At 42.9% G+C, this 18,708-nt stretch overlaps 2 protein-coding genes across 5 annotated transcripts in view; both read left to right on the forward strand.

Annotated features, from left to right (window-relative positions):
- Nucleotides 1–13,619, forward strand: part of ttyh2 (tweety family member 2) — a 59,062-nt gene extending 45,443 nt beyond the window's left edge. The window contains exons 6-15 of one of the 3 annotated variants that reach the window (XM_031843024.1): nucleotides 2,182–2,254; nucleotides 5,582–5,651; nucleotides 5,787–5,842; nucleotides 7,759–7,851; nucleotides 7,943–8,035; nucleotides 8,295–8,437; nucleotides 9,377–9,562; nucleotides 9,648–9,726; nucleotides 10,829–10,855; nucleotides 12,393–13,619. In XM_031843024.1, the coding sequence (XP_031698884.1) occupies nucleotides 2,182–2,254; nucleotides 5,582–5,651; nucleotides 5,787–5,842; nucleotides 7,759–7,851; nucleotides 7,943–8,035; nucleotides 8,295–8,437; nucleotides 9,377–9,562; nucleotides 9,648–9,726; nucleotides 10,829–10,855; nucleotides 12,393–12,473 (901 nt within the window). In that variant the 3' untranslated portion in view covers nucleotides 12,474–13,619. Of the gene's footprint in view, nucleotides 1–2,181; nucleotides 2,255–5,581; nucleotides 5,652–5,786; nucleotides 5,843–7,758; nucleotides 7,852–7,942; nucleotides 8,036–8,294; nucleotides 8,438–9,376; nucleotides 9,563–9,647; nucleotides 9,727–10,828 lie in introns of all 3 variants that reach the window. The other 2 variants (XM_031843023.1, XM_031843025.1) reach the window with 2 other exon arrangements.
- Nucleotides 13,620–14,527: 908 nt separating this feature from the next.
- kif19 (kinesin family member 19) overlaps nucleotides 14,528–18,708 on the forward strand; it is a 30,149-nt gene continuing 25,968 nt past the window's right edge. For both annotated transcript variants that reach the window (XM_031843673.1, XM_031843674.1), the window contains exons 1-2: nucleotides 14,528–15,051; nucleotides 17,145–17,225. In XM_031843673.1, coding sequence (XP_031699533.1) covers nucleotides 15,013–15,051; nucleotides 17,145–17,225 — 120 coding nt within the window. In that variant the 5' untranslated portion in view covers nucleotides 14,528–15,012. The remainder of the gene's footprint in view (nucleotides 15,052–17,144; nucleotides 17,226–18,708) is intronic.

Here is an 18,708-nt window from a genome sequence, read left to right on the forward strand (position 1 = left end):
CTTGGTTTCCGACGACGTGGAAGAGGCAGTCAGAGGGCATTTCGCCCTTTTGCCCTGACAGCCAGTCTCATAGTTGGTCAAAGAAGCTCCCGCACTCCGATATCACTCAACAATAAACTGTCAAACGGGCAAAGCCTGGCCGATACATCCTGTTTAGTTTTTTATGAATTAGAGAGATGTCAGAAATACAAAACATCATTTTGTTTAACAGACTTTTTTTTTTCTTGCTCATCTTGTGATGCCTCAGATTCATCGTGGAGGGCACTAACTAACAGATGTGATCAGGTTTAGGAACCACTGCGATAGAGATGCAGCATGTGTGGACAGACACACTTGTGTATTGGTCTCAGAAAACAAAACTTCCCATGTGACCGTAGGCAGAGACAGACATTACTGCGGTAAAACCACGCTGAACCGCTCAGACAGTCGAAGCAACCTTTGCATCTGTCCTGCTTCCTGATTTTAAATCAAGATAAGGACGCGGATGTGACGCCTTGCTCTCCTTCCCATCTATCCCCTTGTGAGGAGTCGTGGCTCGGTATCGGAGAGGAGGAGGGGGGGGGGGGGACACTACAAGAGTGAGAAACTGATAAAGAGGGAGGCAGAAGGCTGAGAGAAGATAGGGGAGGCTGGGGCGAGGGAATAGAGAGTGTAAAGAAATGGTAGGGAAGAAAAAGATAAAGGATGAGTGAGAACAGAAGTGGTGTCTTGTAAATTCAGTGTTGAGAGCTCAGTATCTTCTCAGCACATTGAATTGGATTAGCCCGAGTGTTGAAAAATGAGTGGGTTCTGGACATGCATACTCAAATTATATTTAATCACAGGTGACATGCTGAAAGGGGAATATCTGGAAAGTGCCACAGTGGTGAAATCAACAGGAGCTTATTGGATTATTTCACATAACAATAGCTCAGTGTTCATCTTTAATGCGTATTGATCTTCTGTGCTGTTTCATACACAAAGACAGACCCATCGACGCTCCCCTGCATGCAGAAACGCTCACCTGAAACCCTCCCATCTCTCCCCCTTTACTGGCATATGTCTCTGATGTCATTTTGGGATACTGTGAGCTCATCAGGGAGGGAGCCCTCGGTAAAACAAAACCACATTTTTATGTCCTCGTGGGTGCAGGGAGTAGTCACCCTCCCAGGGGAGCGTAATCGAATGTAGGCCGGCGGAGCGGATACGCCATGCCTCGGTTCGTGAAACCGCTGTACGTTGAGGCTGCGGAATCGACCCCCACGAAAACATAACGTAGCCGATGACAGGACAATGACATCACCACTCCGGGTCCCCCGGGGCTCACGCTGTTTCCTTTCAGTGACAGAATCCATTATGTATATAGCTCTGTTCGCGTCACTGTACTCCCCCTGATGCTCTGCAAAATTCCACTTTTTTTGTTTTTGTTTTTGAGATTTTCCACTCATTAGTCATCTGTACCGCAACGTGTTAATTCTTCCTCTATTTCTGCTGCTGTTGAAATTGATATACTTTCCTTTATGGATCTCTGCAAGCAGGACTTTAATTTAGGACGCCTAGCCTTATATGGTATTCTGTAATTATGCTAATTTACAACTGTCAAGAACTTCCACTCATCTCTTTTCAGCGAAAAAGCTTTAACAAATACCAAGACAATTGACTACCTGCCCAATACCAATCAAATGCACCTAGCAGGTCAACATAGTGCGACATTTACCAGCTACAATGAGAGATGCCTTTTTGTTTGTGTAGAGCAAAATAGAGCTGAAAGAGAGTGGACTTCCATTCATTAGGTTGGACACAATCACGTCAAACGAATGCTCCTTATCTGTAAATAAGCATCTGTTTGCTAGCAAGTCCTGCATATTCACTTAAAAGATATGTCAGTGTTGTGTTTGCACCTTGTTTCTGCCTCCACCAATTGGCCAGAAAATCTATTATTGCAGGTTCAACTGACAAACATGAAGTACTCTCCCAATGATTTAATCAATACAAATGATTGGAACGAACTTACTGGAACAAGCGATTAAAATCATGAATTATTGTGTTATAATTGGACTAATTTAGAAAAAACAGTCTTTCCTTCATTTGGATAAATGCCGAGCCTTGCCAAGCCGTCATGTCCTTGTTGCCGTGGCTTCAGTTAACATGCATCCAGTGACTATTTTACCGTGACCTTGCTGTTGCTTTGTGTCCCTGCAGGATGATGGTGTTTGGAGTGCTGACGCTGGTCCTGAGCTGGACCTCTCTGGGAGCCGACCTGGCCACTGCTGTGGTAAGCTGCTCCGCCTCCTCGCCCCTGACTGATGCACTTACCCTAATGTGAACGAGCGTGAACCGGTCTGCAATCAATTCTTGTCATGGCTGACAGTGATGATGAATCCCTTTAACTACATGCACATCGCACTTGAGAAATGTCTTTTACTGTGTGTGGGTGAGGGAGGAGAGACGATTATATACACTGCTGCACATCTGCTTATACTGTATGTACCTGCACGTGTAGTATTAGCTGCATAGCTGCTGATGAAGGGTCTTTATAGCCTTCATTCTTCTTTTTTTTTTTTGCCTTCTCAGTAAAGAGAACTGACTGCCCCGATCTTCTTCTGAACTTTTGTCTCAGGTTTGTCTTTCTGTCACCTCGTACCTTTTGATCTCTTTCAAACGGCACGCTGCTGAAAATAGGCCCGACAAAAGAAGAAAATCCCAAAACACGAACCATGTCGGCATCATTATACAGTACAAGCCTGAATAACTTGAATCGAAGTCAAGGATTATGACAACAGGAATCCAATTGCGGCTTTTAAAGCCCATCGTGCTGAATAGGTGAATAATTTCAGTGTTTCGCTCCATTATCGTCCCCAAAATGACTGCGACCTAGAGGGCAAGAATTAGAGTGATATGCAGGAACACAGAGATGCATTTGAAAGAATATCAGATGGATGAGTGCTGGTGTTTGACTCACCTGCCTCAGGCAAGTGTGCTGTTTTTCTCAGGTTTGTTGTTGGGTGTTGAGTTTTGACTCGGGGCCATAGAGGATTTAACAAGAGTGAATTTAAGTTGGCGATAATGAGCATCGGGTGGAAAGCAGCAGGAGGTGCGATCAGCTGCAGCAAATTAGTCTCTGGTTTCATCTTCCTTTTAATCATCCGTCTCCTTTACAAGTCTCCACTCTCTGTGGTCAATATTTGCCAGACCGATAGTTGAAATCCTGGTGATGCCGGTGCTATGAAACCAAGACAGGCTGCACAATACAGAACTGCCAAAATCAAAAGTGTTTTTCTCTGGGTAACATGAATATCACGGTAAATGTCATGAGAATCCAGCATTACTTACCTACTATAAAAAATGTAGTTTGAGCGTAGCCCTCCATGAAAGCCTCCAATGTGAACGAATAGGAAAGGTTGCCTAGGAAGCAGCAGAGGAAATGTCAGAGAACGTCAGGAACATCTACAGCCATCTTTTACCAAAAAGCGAGGCCATCAAAATCATTGGAAATGATCATTGGGGGACCATAAATATCCAAACCAAAATCATAGCAATCCGAGCAGAAGTTATCGAGATATTTCACTCTCTACTAAAGTGAACTATTAGTGGACAGAAATCATTCTTACATGTTGTGCTGTCAGCGTGAGTCACAGATTCATGACATTTACGCCGGCCTGTTATGTAACCTGTCTGTAACAGGGCGTCTGTCTGAGGCTGACCCTGACTGGACTGTATGGTTGATGTCCACCGGGCCTTTTCTCCACTTTGAGAGCAAAACACCTCCGCTCAAAAAGGCCGCATAATTGCTCAGGCGTCGATACAAACAGCTGTGGAGAAAAAAGCAATTATATGAGCAATCTGCAGTGGCTCCATCGTCAGCCATCATGTCTTTGTGTGAATAATTGTGTTGCGTACGTGTGTGTCTTCTCTATTTTGTGTTAATGTGAGGGGTACAGACCTGTGTATGTGTGTGCGTTTGTCTAGGTTGAGTGTGTGCAACCTGCTTGCATGAAGGTTACACAGAAAGAGACAGAGAGTGTGTGTGTGTGTGTGTGTGTGTGTGTGTGTGTGTGTGTGTGTAAGTTCTGCAAGTTCTGCTCTGTGACTCAGCACAGTCTGCTCTGAATATGAATTACAGTTTTTTTGCCATACACATAATACTCTGTAGGGCTGTCAATTGTTTAATAATTTAGTCTCTAAAATGTGGGAAAATGTCCAAGGTTTTCAAAATAGCTTTTTTGTCCGACCTAGTCTAGATATTATATTTAAAATGATAGAGAAAAGTAGCAAATCCTCACTTTGCATGCAGTTAATTAATTGTAATTTTTTTCCATTGTAATAATTGATTAATGCACCAGTTGTTTTAGCCTTAGTACGTCCACTTCCTATAACGTCTGTGGGGTTTAATTCAGACTCTTGATGCCATTTCTGGGGGCTTTTAGGGGCTGCAGACTGTAGCCAACACTGGACAGGTCATCAGTCCGCTGCAGGGTTTAAAATGAACTGACATTCACGCCTATATGCAACTGTACATGTAAACTGGTTTAATGGTGTCGGCCTGTTGAGGGAAAGTGGTGTGTAAGCTGGGAGAGTATCCCAGCAGACGGTGGCCACTTAGCCATCGAATCTCCCCAAACATACTGCCGTCTGAAAATGTCTGAAAATCCCCGCGGCCTCCTCCACCCTGACTCAGAGTTGAACTTGTGAGAATGTACTCGCCGCTGCAGCCAGACTGCCGTGTCCCACTTTAAATGAGAACGAGTGTTGCTGCTGCGCTCTGATGATGTCGGACAGCTGACACAATCCAGAGAAAAACCCAGCGTGCCGGTGTGTGGCGCGTTGACGGTGCATTTGTTTGTCAGACTGTAGCCTGAGTGGCTACAGTCTGTGTTCACAGGTGTGCATGTCAGATGTTTTTGTGCTTGAGTGGTTGCCAATGTTTGTGTGCGCGCATAGGAATCTTTAAATTGTGTGTGTAGGCTGCAGTTAGTGCATAATGCATCAATGCATAATAAATGCAGCCCTTCGCAGAACTTTTAATTACATCATCTCTCAGAGAATCACTGGTTTCCCGTCAGGAATTCAAACAAACTGGCTCCCCTATTGCAGAGCTCCTTTTTCTTTACCCACTATTTCTAACAAACTAGCTCCAGTTTGCTGAGGAACTCTGCTCGCTGTATCTCAGCCCTCCGGAGAAGGTTAGGCTCCGCGCAGTGTGTTTGACCTGAGCCCGAGGGACATTTAACATTCAGACAGCGCAGTTCAGAGGAGACCTCCGCTCCTCACTTTCGTTATTTCGCCGAGGCGGGTTTCTTGTTAGCACTGTGCGGTGGAGTGAAAGTGCTCCGTGAGTGACAGAACCGAAAAGTATTCCTGTCTAGACGTGTTAAAGTGGATTATAAGAGCAGCCTGTCTTCTTTACTTTCCTGATAAGAATGATGTCAGCAAAACTTCATAGAACTATTAATGTAGTAATGTCAGAGTATTTGGCACTCTTCATTTCTTCTCTGAAATTTCTATCTTCAACCTCCTCATGTTACGGATGATTCATTCTTTTTAGCCATTTTCCGTGTCGCTGCTCTCACACGTCTCCTGTTTTTTTTTTGTTTTTTTTCAGGGCACAAGTGATTTCTGCGTAGCCCCAGACAAGTTCCTCTTGAGCCAGACAAAGGGCGTCATCGGCTCTGGTGAGTTTCAGTGTGAGTCATGTGGCGTTAATGGAGTTGTGATTACGAGAGCATGAAGCTGTGGCTGTGACACTAACTGCACTTCAGTGAAGTAAAAAATAAACCAGACGTATGATTAGTTTGTTTTTTTCACAGATATTGTTCATTACTACCTTTACTGCAACCAGACCCTCTCCAACCCCTTCCAGCAGGTAGGACACTGGAGGCTTTGCTGAATGTTGACTGATGAGGACTAGTGGAACATCAGCTCATAAAACGTCTACATGTTTAGGTTAAAACTGCTTAATGTAGTTGAAAAATGTCGTGGACATCTATTAGCGAGGCCAGTAGCTAACGCTGTAGTCATGTCATTGATATTATTTTTTAATATTCTACAGTAAAAAAATGTACACAGAAGGTATTTACAGGCCGACTGGAGTATGTTTAGACTCAATTTACTTAAATTTGACTTTTTATGCCAACAAAATAATCCCACAGTGGGCTAGTGATGGGTATCGGTGTCTGAGTCTTAATTTTGGGGAATACAGATACCGTTTTGATCCCTTGCTTTTGCATTTACTGTATGTAAATGTGGAGCAGGACCTCACTACGTACTGAAATATAATCATTGAAATGATGATGCAGAGGTGGGTTTATGTAACCTAGAGGTTTCAACATAACTGTATAAACAGATTTTGACCTGCAATTCACTAAATGAGTGCTGGATGAGGAGTTAATTTCTTCTTTCTCTATATATCCAGTCCTGTCTGTCTGATTTACATCCTAACTTCACCTCACAAGTCTGCATCACAAGCCTCCAAACACTTCCTGAATCGGCTGTCACCTCCATCCTTCTCTCTCTCTCCTGTATTTCTTCAGTCAAGGAAACAAAACATGCCAAAATGTTGCAAAAGCTCCGAAAAACAAAGGCTTTTGAATGTGCGACAGTTTGGTTAATCCTCCTCTCCCCCTTCTCTTCTGAGGGGTCTGTGAGGTTTGCTCTCTGGAGAAGCAGAGGTAGATGTTACGGGTCACCTCACTGGCCTCAGCGCTGACATCAGTCAGTGGCAAAGTCAATTTGTGCGAGCTCAGATCTTATTATCTGGCTCGGCTAGACCTGCCCCGAGGATAACAAGAGCGCAGCAGCAGAGGGCAGACAGCCGTCACCCCGCCTGGTAAACAAAGTCGGCGCTCTTCTTCTCTGCCACACAGATACCCAACAGGTGCAAAGTTCGCCAGCGAGCTGCCAGATGCATGAATTCACTTTCACTTTGGCAAACAAAACAAGCTCTCCCTCTCTGTCTCTTTCTCCCTCATGTGTCTCTCTCTCATGTATTCTCAGTCTGAACTGCAGCACTGCCCCGCAGTTCCACGCTCCGCGCTCCCTTGTGCTTCAGCGCTGCGGGGCATCTCTCCTGCGTCAGCTCTGCTTCTTACCGCAGCTCTTATTCTATTCTCATCAGCATCATCTATTGCTTCTTTTCTCTCCGTCCTCCTCCATCCACTTTCTCTCCATCCTATTGTTATTTTACTTTATTTGGTCGAGAACAAGCTGAAAGCCAAAATGCGATCAGGCTTTAGATTGTGCTGCAGAGAGCAGTTTTGACCACGGACAGATCCAGAGGAAAAAACTGCCAGATCATAGGAAAGCAATTACATTAATGAATGGTTGAGGTAATTGACCATATCCTGTTTCAATTTTAATATTGTGCCACATGCCAGGGGGTTTCCAGGCTGCTTTTCTTAGGTTGGGTGACTGTGAAGGTAGAGTTTTACTTTGGAGATGTGACAGATTAATTAATTTATGGCCGCGTGTAATTTAAAAAGAGGCATTGAGCAGAAGGTGCTGTCTTTCAGGTGGCTTGAGATTATCCACTTATTGTATTGTACTGAATGTGGAGGTTTATTTTGCCCCCTGTTGGTGGGAACATAAACCTACACCACAAAGACTTGAATGTTGTAAGATAGTAAAAGGATATTTTATATATATTCATTACAAAGTCATGACATAATAATATATTTGGTCAAAAGACTAAATTGACAATTTCCACTTACCTTTTTATGGCCCTCTGTTGTATTTGCACGCTCTTTACTCTGCGTGCGTTCAAACACACTTTCTTGTTTGCAGCCTCTGACCATCTTCCAGAGGTCCCTGACCACCATGCAGATCCAGATCCAGGGTCTGCTGCAGTTCGCCGTGCCTCTGTTTCCCACAGCTGAGGTATCGTCACGCAACACAAACACCCGGCTGTGACTTTCACGCTGGAGCACAACCGAGTTTGATACTTGTCTGTCTGGTGACCTCCCCACAGAGAGACCTACTGGGCATCCAGCATGTGCTCAACTCTTCGGAGGCCAGCCTGCACCAGCTGACCGCCCTGTTGGACTGCAGGGGGCTCAACAAGGTTCGTTCACTGCATCCTAATTGGCATCACAGCAGCACAACTAGGTCATCGGGAGACTGAAAGCGGAACCGGGGACGGAGCAGAGCAATGCGGAGCGGAAAGAATTTCAGATTTATTGGGAATACCTTTTCTAAACGGTGTTTTCCTACTAACGTGTGTGCACTGTTAAACCTGTGCAGCGTGGCTCATGACTGCACAGCAGGTTGCACGAACAATGCCTTCCTTTTTGTCTGTCATATTATTTGTTTGACCTCTTCAGGACTACCTGGACGCAATGGTGGGGGTGTGCTATGACGGGGTGGAGGGCGTCCTCTACCTCTGCCTCTTCTCCACCCTGGCAGCCTGTGCCTTCACTGTCATGCTGTGTGCCATTCCCAGGGCATGGAGACAAATTGCATGCAGGTCAGTTCGCTCTCTGCTTCTCTGCCCGAGCGCCCTCATTTCCCCAGGCTGCAGCCATTTCTATGCAGCTTCCCCCTACTGAGCTAACCAGTACGAGGATCCAAGGATCATTTATTGTCATTATGCCACACAGGGATGCACAGCGAAATTCAGATGTAGCCCGTATTCAACACAACAAACGCAAAATAAAAGCAGTAGTACATGCCTTATGATGCAAATTCAAAAAACGCACTACAAGGAATGTAAACAGCAGCAACAAAAACAATTCTCTGGGCAAATAATACGGCCGACATCTTCCTATTATTAATGAAACATGAGAGAAAAAAACATTGTCTGTGTTTGAGCACCAAGTGTCTGTGTGTGTGTGAATATTCTGTACAACTGCTACAGATACAACTTCAATTGTGAGCGCAAGGTGTTAATGATAAGCTACTTCTTCAAGTAGCGTATCATTCAGTGGCATTAATCTATGTTCACTGTGTGTTTCCTTCACGTAAACGCTTCTGTCACTTTGCAGTCTGACACTGATGACTGATTCTGCAACCCTTATCAGTCGTTTCACAGTTGCCCTGATGGCTAACGGCACGGTCAGCATTAGCTTTGAGCCGAAACGGGCATGATATCCTGTGAGAGTAGTAGTATACACTGTAAGTTCCACTGAATTTAATAATATGCGTCATGTCTGTAGTTCAGATTTGACTGATAACTGAGGAAGTAGTTTAAGTACCTTAATTGTCTCCATGAGCTGTGCGTCACAGCCTCTGCTGCTGCTACTACTCACCATGTTGACTAGCAGCCAAATCAACGGCCAAACTATAACAATTAACTTCACCAGCATGCCCCGGCCCCCCTTTTTACCTCACACCGTATATCTCTGCCTCACGTCTCTCCCTCCGGCAACACCTCACAGTTTGAAAACCTCCTCTCTTCCTCCTCTAGGGAACGAGATTATGACGACATCGACGAGGAGGATCCATTCAACCCGCGGGCGAGGAGGATGGCCTCTGAGAACCCCAACCTCACCAACATGCACAGCTTCTGCAGCTACAGCAGCAGCATGGGCAGCCAGAACAGCCTTCACCCGCCCGCCCCGGCTGTCTCCAACGCCCCCGTGTCGGAGTACATGTGAGTGAAGCGGGAGTGACGTGTGGAAGCAAACTTCTAAAGTTCTTCATTTCCTCTGAGCCGCTTCTTTCGCTCTCTTTCTCAGGAACCAGGCGGCTCTGTTCGGGGGAAACCCGCGGTACGAGAACGTCCCTCTGATAGGACGAGGCTCTCCACCCCCCTCGGTGCGTTGGGTCCCAGAGGCCAAGTCCTTCCTATGATGTCACTTCCTTCTTACCTAACAGACAGATTTAGCCTTCAAAGCTCAGGAAATTGTTTTATTAGAAGTAACTGCTGGTAATTTCATTCATATTTTGACTGGGCTCACTTGCTCGCGCAAATGTTAAGCCATATCTAATAACCTTAATTGAATCAACTTTTAAAAAATTATTTCTTCATTTAACGGGATACTCTTTCGTGCCTTCCTCTGCCCTCCATAACTCACTGAGGCTGACTTACATTACCAGTGCAAGGAGAGGAGACGTAATGTGGTTAATATTTAATATGTAATCATGAAGTGAACATCATTTAGCCTTTCTCAGGCCAAATTGCCAGGAGGGAGAGATCCAGGTCTTAAACCATAAACTCACTCGCTGTTGACACTAAAGCTTTTATTTCCTCGTTGAATTAATTCCCCCCTCGCTGGGCCACTTGTCTCCTGTTACTCTACATCACAGGGATAAAAATAGAAACATTCTGGATTCAATTTTCACTGGGCAGAGCCTCTTATTAACATGCTGTACGAGTGTGAGATGAAATGCAGCAGTTAAATGCATTCTCCAGGTATTGAATCGACTTTAGAGCAGTGTTTTCTATTAAACAACATTGTTGACATTGTTGTGATCACCAGGTCAGGAAGTACAAAATAAATTCATATTTTATTTTTGATAAATTGCATGGTATTTGTTGTTGAATGTAGAGGTTTATATTTCACAAATATGTAACAAAGTTGAATACATTTTGTACTTTTGATGTTGTGTATTACCACAGTTTTATTATGGTATTTATTACAGTTTGTAGATGAAGAAAATGATTTTGTTAATGTCATAACTTTCATTGACCTATAGTTCCAACATGATGTAATTCTATGATGTAATTCTTTCCTAATGAATGCCAGCAAGTGATGTATAATGATCTTCTCCTCATGACTTCAAATGTGCAGCTTCATGCAGTAGTCTGCGGCTAACAGCTTCTTTTATATATTTTTTGTCTGTCCGTTTGTCATGTGTATGTTTGTATCTTTCATTTCTATATTTCCTCTTTTTTTGTTTTACTCAACTTTTGGAGATATACTCCCAGCAGTATAGGAACCGAGTAAGTCTTTTCAACTCTTCCTCTGGGTTAACTCACTCACTTTTACCTCTGTTGCATCTTTTCCTTCACCTCACATCACTTCGTTTGTTTCCTGTGCAGTTTTCCTGTTCGGCATGGCTTTTTCAAACTCACAACCTGTCGTCCTCATTCTCAGAGAGTCTGTTTGAGTCAGTGAGGGCGTGTCTGCCCCCTGGCGTTCACGGGGTGCTGGGCAGTCACGTCCCTGGGTTTCCTCACAGTTAGCCTCCCTGTGCATGCAGTTCTGCTCCACTCATTCAATTCTACAGCTTGCACTGCCGCAAGGTGTTCTGCACCAGTCGTAGTGTACTGCTATAGAATTTATTTTATCTGGGTATTGACAGATTAAAAAACGACGCTACTGTTAATGTCAAAGTGATTGACGTGTTAGTAATTGTACAAAGTGTAAATTACATTGGTTTTCTTTGCCATGAGTCAGTTTTGTAGGTATGAGTTAAAGGAGTACTCCGCAGAAAAATCTCTCTTTTGAGCGTAGAACATTCTCATTCCTGTAGGCTTGAAGGTGGCTCTGAAATGTTTGTGACGTGCTTCTTTGTGGAAGATGACTAGACTCCCAGCGGTTACGACGGATTCCAAAAGGCAGCCCAAAGTTGTGTGAAAATGTGTCAAAATGTCCTTAGAAACTTCTGAAACCACTCCTGTGAGCCGTGAATTTAAGTCCACATCCTGCTTGCTTCAGTATAAGGTCAACGGCAGAGAGGTGGATGATGCTGCAGCAGTAACGGGGACAAGCAAACAAGTCCAGAGGGGCACAACCAGACAGGCGGAAGGCAGACAGTGGGGAAAAAACAAAACAACAAGAACAAAAAAGGCTAAACATAGTGTAGTACTCGGTGGGTGAAGGTCAGATACTATAAACCTGCCCTTTAGCCAGTGGCTGATGAGTAAATCGGGAGCATTGGTGCAGGTGGGTGTGGGGGTCAGGTGGTGAAAGCTGGTGAGAGCATATCTGGAACACCTGCTGGAATAGCCGGATCTGAAATGGCAGGAAATATTAAAGGAATGGCTCGGCATTTTGGGAAAACTGTTTGCTTTCTTGCCAAGAGTTGATGAGATCCATACCGCCCTCAAATCTGCATCATGCAAATTTGCATTCTGCAAAAGATGGAGCTATAGCACACAGTTAGCTTATAAGACAAGGGGAACAGCTAGCATGGCTGTGTCCGAAGTAGCATGTGTTGTCATTTATTGGTGAAATGACAACACTGCCATAGTCTGGGCCGCCACTTCAATCCATCGAAACTTCTGCGTATCCAAGCTGACTACACCTGCTAAGCCTCACTCTTTACAGTCACCTTTCAATCCTACACGTGGTGAGAAATTGATGGTTTTCAGTGGACTATTCCTTTAAATCCTCATGGCATTTTATTTCTTATTAGCTGATGATTAGGTTCAGTTTGTGAAACCTCACCCTGACCTCGTAGAATCAGCTCGTAACATCCTCCGTGTGTGTCTGTGTGTTTGTGTGTGTGTGTGTGTTTGCCTTTTTCCTCCACAGTACTCACCCAGCATGCGGGCCACCTATCTGTCCATGACGGAGGAACAGATTAGACACTTTGGGAACGACTTCCAAGCATAGACTTCTTTATCTGACCGAGGACGGAAACAGCATCACACACTCACACACACTCTGCAGACAAACAGTGTGTGGCCACTCCAAGCATCCCAGAGGGGCAGTGTGTGACATCTCATCAGTCCAGGACTCCGAGGTCTGTGCGGTGTTGGGACAGTAGAACCATATCGGTGGTATATTTTGGAGGGAACTTGCTAAATATTCCTGACACGTGCTGTCGAACTTAACCTGCTGTTGATACGTTGTGTTCGTCATGCTGTGTCCTCTATTGGGGAGGCATTGAGGGAAGATCTGTCTTTATATACCTGAGGATTCATTCCTCACTGCAGTAAAACATAGCAAAGTGTTCACTATAAAGTAAGAAAACAACCTGACAATTAAATAAGAATTCATCCTTCCCTCCCTTTTTTATTACATTACGAAACTTACATTCAGGTCTCCAAAGAGAAAAATGTGAACATGACAGCTGATGTAAACATACTATTTGATATGTATTGCGCTTCGTCCTTGGTATTTGTGAAGCACAAACGCAGCACTGGCAGCACACAGCGGGAGGTATTGTTGAGGTATTTATTTACATTCCCACACAGACACGCCTGCAAGTGAAGCTTTATGTTTCTCAAATCTCCTGGAGACGAGACTACCTTGAGACCACGGCTTTTGTATATATATATATATATATTGTACAATAACAGACAGTTGTCTCATTCGGATGTGGTTTATTTTGATTTTGTTTAAACAATGTGCCAATTTTATATATTTTTTTTCTAGTTTTATGTGGCGATCTCACATAGGATCACTATTTTTTTGTACTTTCTAAAGAGCCATTAATTCATGTTCTCTACATATCTAATCCCGCTAATAAAGTTGCAGTTTATCTCATAACTTGGGAAGCCGTGCTGCAATGATGAATGAGAATATTGAGGTAATTATTTTCAGCAATTCAAACCATCCAAACAATACATGTTTGTATTGCCTAACAATGGTTTTCTGTGGGGATTAAATACTTCATTCTTCATTCTTTTTAAGCAGTGTCATTTCTTTAAGCATGTTGCATTGTACAGGCACTGAACATGGTGCTTAATTTTGTGTGACCCCAAAAATATGGGGTGTAACTGTGAGTTGAATAAATCTGTTTTCAGTACAACTTGATTGTTGTTGGGTGTTGATGTCCTTTGTGATCTACCCAAACAAAGGGTCCTCTAAGTCTTGTGGGCAGGATGAAGAATTTTATTCTTCCAGCAGATGTCAGCATAGTGGAGCAAAAAAGTACAGCTCAGTGGACACTTCATTAACTCCTTGTTGGAACTGCTAAGAGTATAGCACGATACTTTGAGGTTAACTTTAAAGAAGATAAATGAACACAAAATGTATATATGTTCGCGTCTGCTTTGACAGAAGTATTAAGTATTTATTTTACATTAGTAAACAAAAGTTATACTACACTACAACATAGTCTGTTTCAAGTAAAAGTCCGAACTACATTTAATAGTCTTACTCAAGTAAAAATACACAATTAAAAATATACTTAGGCGTCTCTTATTTTCGGAACTTAAAGTACCAAAAGATAAAAGTAGTACTCATACAAAATAGCTAATTTCCGAAAAATAAATAAACATAAATAAAAGTATATAAATAATATATAATTACAATAAGTAGAGTTTCAGCTTTACACTAACATTACCATGTTACGTAATCTATAGCAATACATCATTATTTATTAACTTATTTATTATTTGTAATAAAAATCGACATAGTAACTTAAGCTGCGTTATTAGAGTGGCGTAGAAGTAGGCTATTAAGCATACAAATGGAAAAACCCAAGTAGCATATAGTAAGTTACCTCAACATTGTATATTAGTACAGTACTTGAGTAAATGCACTTAAATCCCCCCACTGTGCATCTATGAAAGAACAAAATAATGATATTGGAAAATCCAGGTTTTATGTTTATAATCGTAAATTTGTTGGCGTTGTTTATCTCGCTTTAACTGGAGTCAGCTCGGATAGAACACCGGTGTTCCGCGGAATCTCCAGGGACGACGACGCACATGTGCGTACACACACATAGCAACCCGCGGCAGCGGAGCGAGGGACAGACGAGGAAGTGACTGTAGCAGGTGGGCAGATACCGGTGTTACCACCACCACCACCATCACCAGCTCTTCGTCTGATACATTATTCCCGTGTTTCCAACCTGCGCGAGTTACGCACAGGACGCGCAGGACGAGGTTGGCTGACCGTCGACGCACTTTAAAAAGACGGAAGAAAGAAACAAAGGGGAGACAAACGTGAATAGCTGACAGTGAGACGAGAGAGAGGTCGTTAAGTGAGCACGACGTGAGGTCGCTTAGCTCCGTGGTCGCTGTTGTCAGAGACCATTACACCAGCTGCAGAGTCCATTAAAGCGGCTTGTTGACTGTGAGAGCGCAGGGCTGCAGGTGTTTTTCTTCTTCAGAGGAGTTAACATGCAGGTACGGACAGTGAGGAGGAGGATGGTCCAGTGTCCCGTCTGTTGACTCTCTTTACCCTTCACTCTGTGACCATGAAGGACACGGGGGAGTCAAAGGAACACCAACTAACTGTGAGTTCAAACTACACCTATAACCTTTTTAAATGTTGCTTTTTTTTATTTAACAGTGGCCACTTTATTAGGCGCATCTGTACAATCTGCAATCCAAATGCAGTTTTTTCCTTAACGTTTGTGATGCCTGTACGGTCCAGTTTGTGTTGACAGTCTGAAATGTTCTTGTTGATGGTCCTAGTTAAAGGTGGCGTTACATCTCACGAACTGTTTGTCCGGCCTATTTACGTTCAAGAGGGAAAACACGAAGACAATGGGTCTTTGTGGTCATCACATACAGGTGGTTTGGATCTTTCAGGTGTAGTGTGCTTTTTACAATTTTGTAAAGGGCTCACTGCATGGGTGGAATACGTTTGAAAAGCAAATGCCTTTATTTTATATTTACCTTTATTTAATTATTGCCCAATGCACAAACCCTTCAGTGTGCCTTGTATTATTTTGCATTTTATACTTTTTTGAAATCCTATTCCACCTATGCAATGAGCCCTCTATGACAGCCTAAAAAAACCCAAACCTGCACAGTCTGCAGGCTTTGGACTGCATCACATTGTACCTGGAAAAAGTCAGTTTTTTTATTTATTTTGTTTTTACAATAACTAGATCTTTCTTTTTATATTCCTAACAACATCCATTGTTGGTGTTATGCTTTCGATTCGCCGGCCTTACAAGACCTGCACCATGTTCTGCAGCTCATATCTGAATAATTGAAGTGGCTGTTTCAGTTGCCTGACCTCTCCCTTGTCCAGCGTGTAATACGCTTTCTACAGGGTGCTGACAGACAGCGCTGTGTTATTACCCTTTGCATTCCCCCTTTTAACTGCGTCTGTCTGAGGCTGGGATTGTTATTGACTTTTTTCATCGTATTTGCTCCTATCAGAAGCTTTCTTATTGATCTCTGAATGTTGTCATGGAAAGAAACCATGCAGGGAGATAAAGTGTAAAAATAAGGAGGCCGTGCATGAGTGTATTGATGTAATAATAATACAATGTTCCTCTTAATTGGTGGTTTTGTATCTGCCAAATACTACCCAGTGTTTAAAGAGGGAAGGCTAATATTCCCTCTGTAACTACAGGTGTTTGTTTGATTATTGCAAAATGCCATCGCTCCGATTAGTTTCTGAGACATTGACATTAATCGGGCTGTGAAGTGGTTAAATGTGGAATCTGGAGTTTAATTGGATAGTCAATCCGTTCATACATCTGTTTCCTACACCTATTTATCACATCACCAGTCCACACACATACAGTCACGCACATTCATACTCATTGTAAGTCGCTTTGGATTAAAGCGTCTGCTAAATGACTGTAATGTCATTGCATTTAAACAATTTAGTTAGCGTAGGTTTGAGCACAGGACCCTCTAAATGAGAGTATTCTTTATTATCTGGTTGACTGTGGGGGAAAAAAGATATCTTACATCCTGTGCTTGACATTTAAAAGATTACTCCTGTAATTTTTCTATTGCACTTTCATAAATTCGGGCAAATCTGGAGAGATTTCTTTTTCCTATTTTTCTTAAATAATCATAACTCCAAATCGATGAGGACATCTAGACTTTTAGTCCTCACTCTTTGGTCAAGCTTTGATAAGCCTACACCTTCAGGCTATCTCCGTCCGGTTATTTGTCCACATATTTCAAGTTCTACATCCCCTTAATTGTAGTACATTTAATGGTCTAAAATCTCAAAGATAATCTGGATGTACTCTTCAAAGGTTATTTCCTTAAACTGAAAACATTATTTACCTGGCATCACAACTAATACACTGATCAACATTGATGGAGTTATATTCACATGTATGCTGCTACTGATGAATGAACCCAGATTTTCTCCTATACCACACTCCCTTACTAAGTCGAATAAGTACTCTCAGCTCATTTGCATATTCAATTACACCTCTAGCTCCACCTGAATCAACACAGAGTCCAGGCACATATATTGGAGAAGCAAGTACTATTGTGTGCCGTCAATAATGTTCCTACGCATCAAGGCAAAGTCCAAATCATTTTTTTTTAAACTTACATTTTCTGTATATTGAATATTTCTGTCTTGATTGAATTGAAAGAGGAGTCAAATTCCCTCTCTGTGCCGCAGGTTGCCTTGAGGATCCGGCCCCTCAGCGATGCTGAGCAGGAGGAGGCGGCTACGATCGTGGCCCACAGAGTGGACGACCAGGTGAGAGGGCCGTCCTTTATTCTACTGCTGTGTGTGTGTGTGTGTGTGTGTGTGTGTGTCAGTAACCTGTTTACCTCTGTGTGCATACAGTATGCAATGCACGTGAGTGTGTGTGATGGGGTCAGTGTGTGTGTGTGCTGTTGTCTCTGTTTCAGAACCCTCTGCCTGCCTGTGATCAGGCTGCACAGATAAGGTATCTGCAGGGACCTCTGTAATGCCAACAGCTCTTTTTGAAAACAACTCATTTGTAAAGCTCAAATGTCACATTTCATTTACAACTGGATGCTGGATGACTCACACCCGTAGCAAAGAGCGTGACCTTTTCTAACGACTCAGATTTTTTCGTAAGCATGCGGCTGAATGCTTCGCCATAGTGAGCGCCCGGGGTTTAATTGGACATCAACCACTGCAGAGCTGTACTTGCATAAGTCATTGGGATTGATGGTAGGTCAGTCTCCTTGTGTTTGTTTGACTTGAATGACAACAAAGAGTTACAAACAAGGGCAAGCAGTCGTCATCTCTTTGATGGATTCATCTCAGTTATGGAGTAATTCCAGTCAGTCAGTCAGTTCGTTGTTTGAAAGAGTACTTCATCAATGTCGCCCTTTCATAACACTGCCAGACTCACAATGGACGGTTCAAGAATACAGAAATGAAAGAACAAAAATCAATGCAGCAAAACCAGATTGATCTTCACATTACCCACAATGCAACGTGAACAACAAGAGTTCCGTTATTATAGTGACAGCTAATGTAGTCTCAAGTAGAGATGAGTAGCAGCTACAAGGGTCTGGTAAGCTCACTTCCTACTAATACTACACCCCCACATTTATATTTTCATCTTTCAAACTACTCTTCTGCCCAAACTGACAATTTATCAGACTCAACACAGCTCCCTTCTGGAGCCACTAACGGCTTTACACAACTTGTGTTCACATCCCCAAGACCTGTTAACGGACTTTAATGTGTGAAACCACTTTCTTTTTTAAATGCTTATTCTTTGCTATTTTTTAACGTTCTATTGGCCAAGCGATCAATCAAGTAATCAAGTAAATATTCAATAGATTAATAGATAATGAGAGTAGTATATCAGACATTTCAGTGTACAGTATATTTCAATCACCTAGCATGTTGACATGTGGAAGAAGGTAATAATGACTAAATTAGGCCTGACTGTTCACTGTATTCCCAACAGTCTTGTTTTGTGTTCATCTCTACTCAATACGAGCTGGCTGTCTAATTTATTTGGCAAGTAAACTGCTTTGAATAGAGCCATTGTGCTGATTGTGTTTTCCATTAGAGTAAGCCGTGAGAGGAATGTTTGTGCACAAAGAGAATGTAGATTGGTTATGATGGCCACAGTCCTACACCAGCAGTAGAAGGCTGTCTTACAGATATATGAATTACAACAGAGACACGGATTTATCTAATCCAACAATGAAAAAATAAAATAAACAAATAGGATTGCTGTCCCTGAGAGGAT

The sequence above is a fragment of the Anarrhichthys ocellatus genome, unplaced genomic scaffold (genome assembly GCF_004355925.1).
Source record: "Anarrhichthys ocellatus isolate YVR2014 unplaced genomic scaffold, GSC_Weel_1.0 scaffold4, whole genome shotgun sequence".
Taxonomy (NCBI): domain Eukaryota; kingdom Metazoa; phylum Chordata; class Actinopteri; order Perciformes; family Anarhichadidae; genus Anarrhichthys; species Anarrhichthys ocellatus.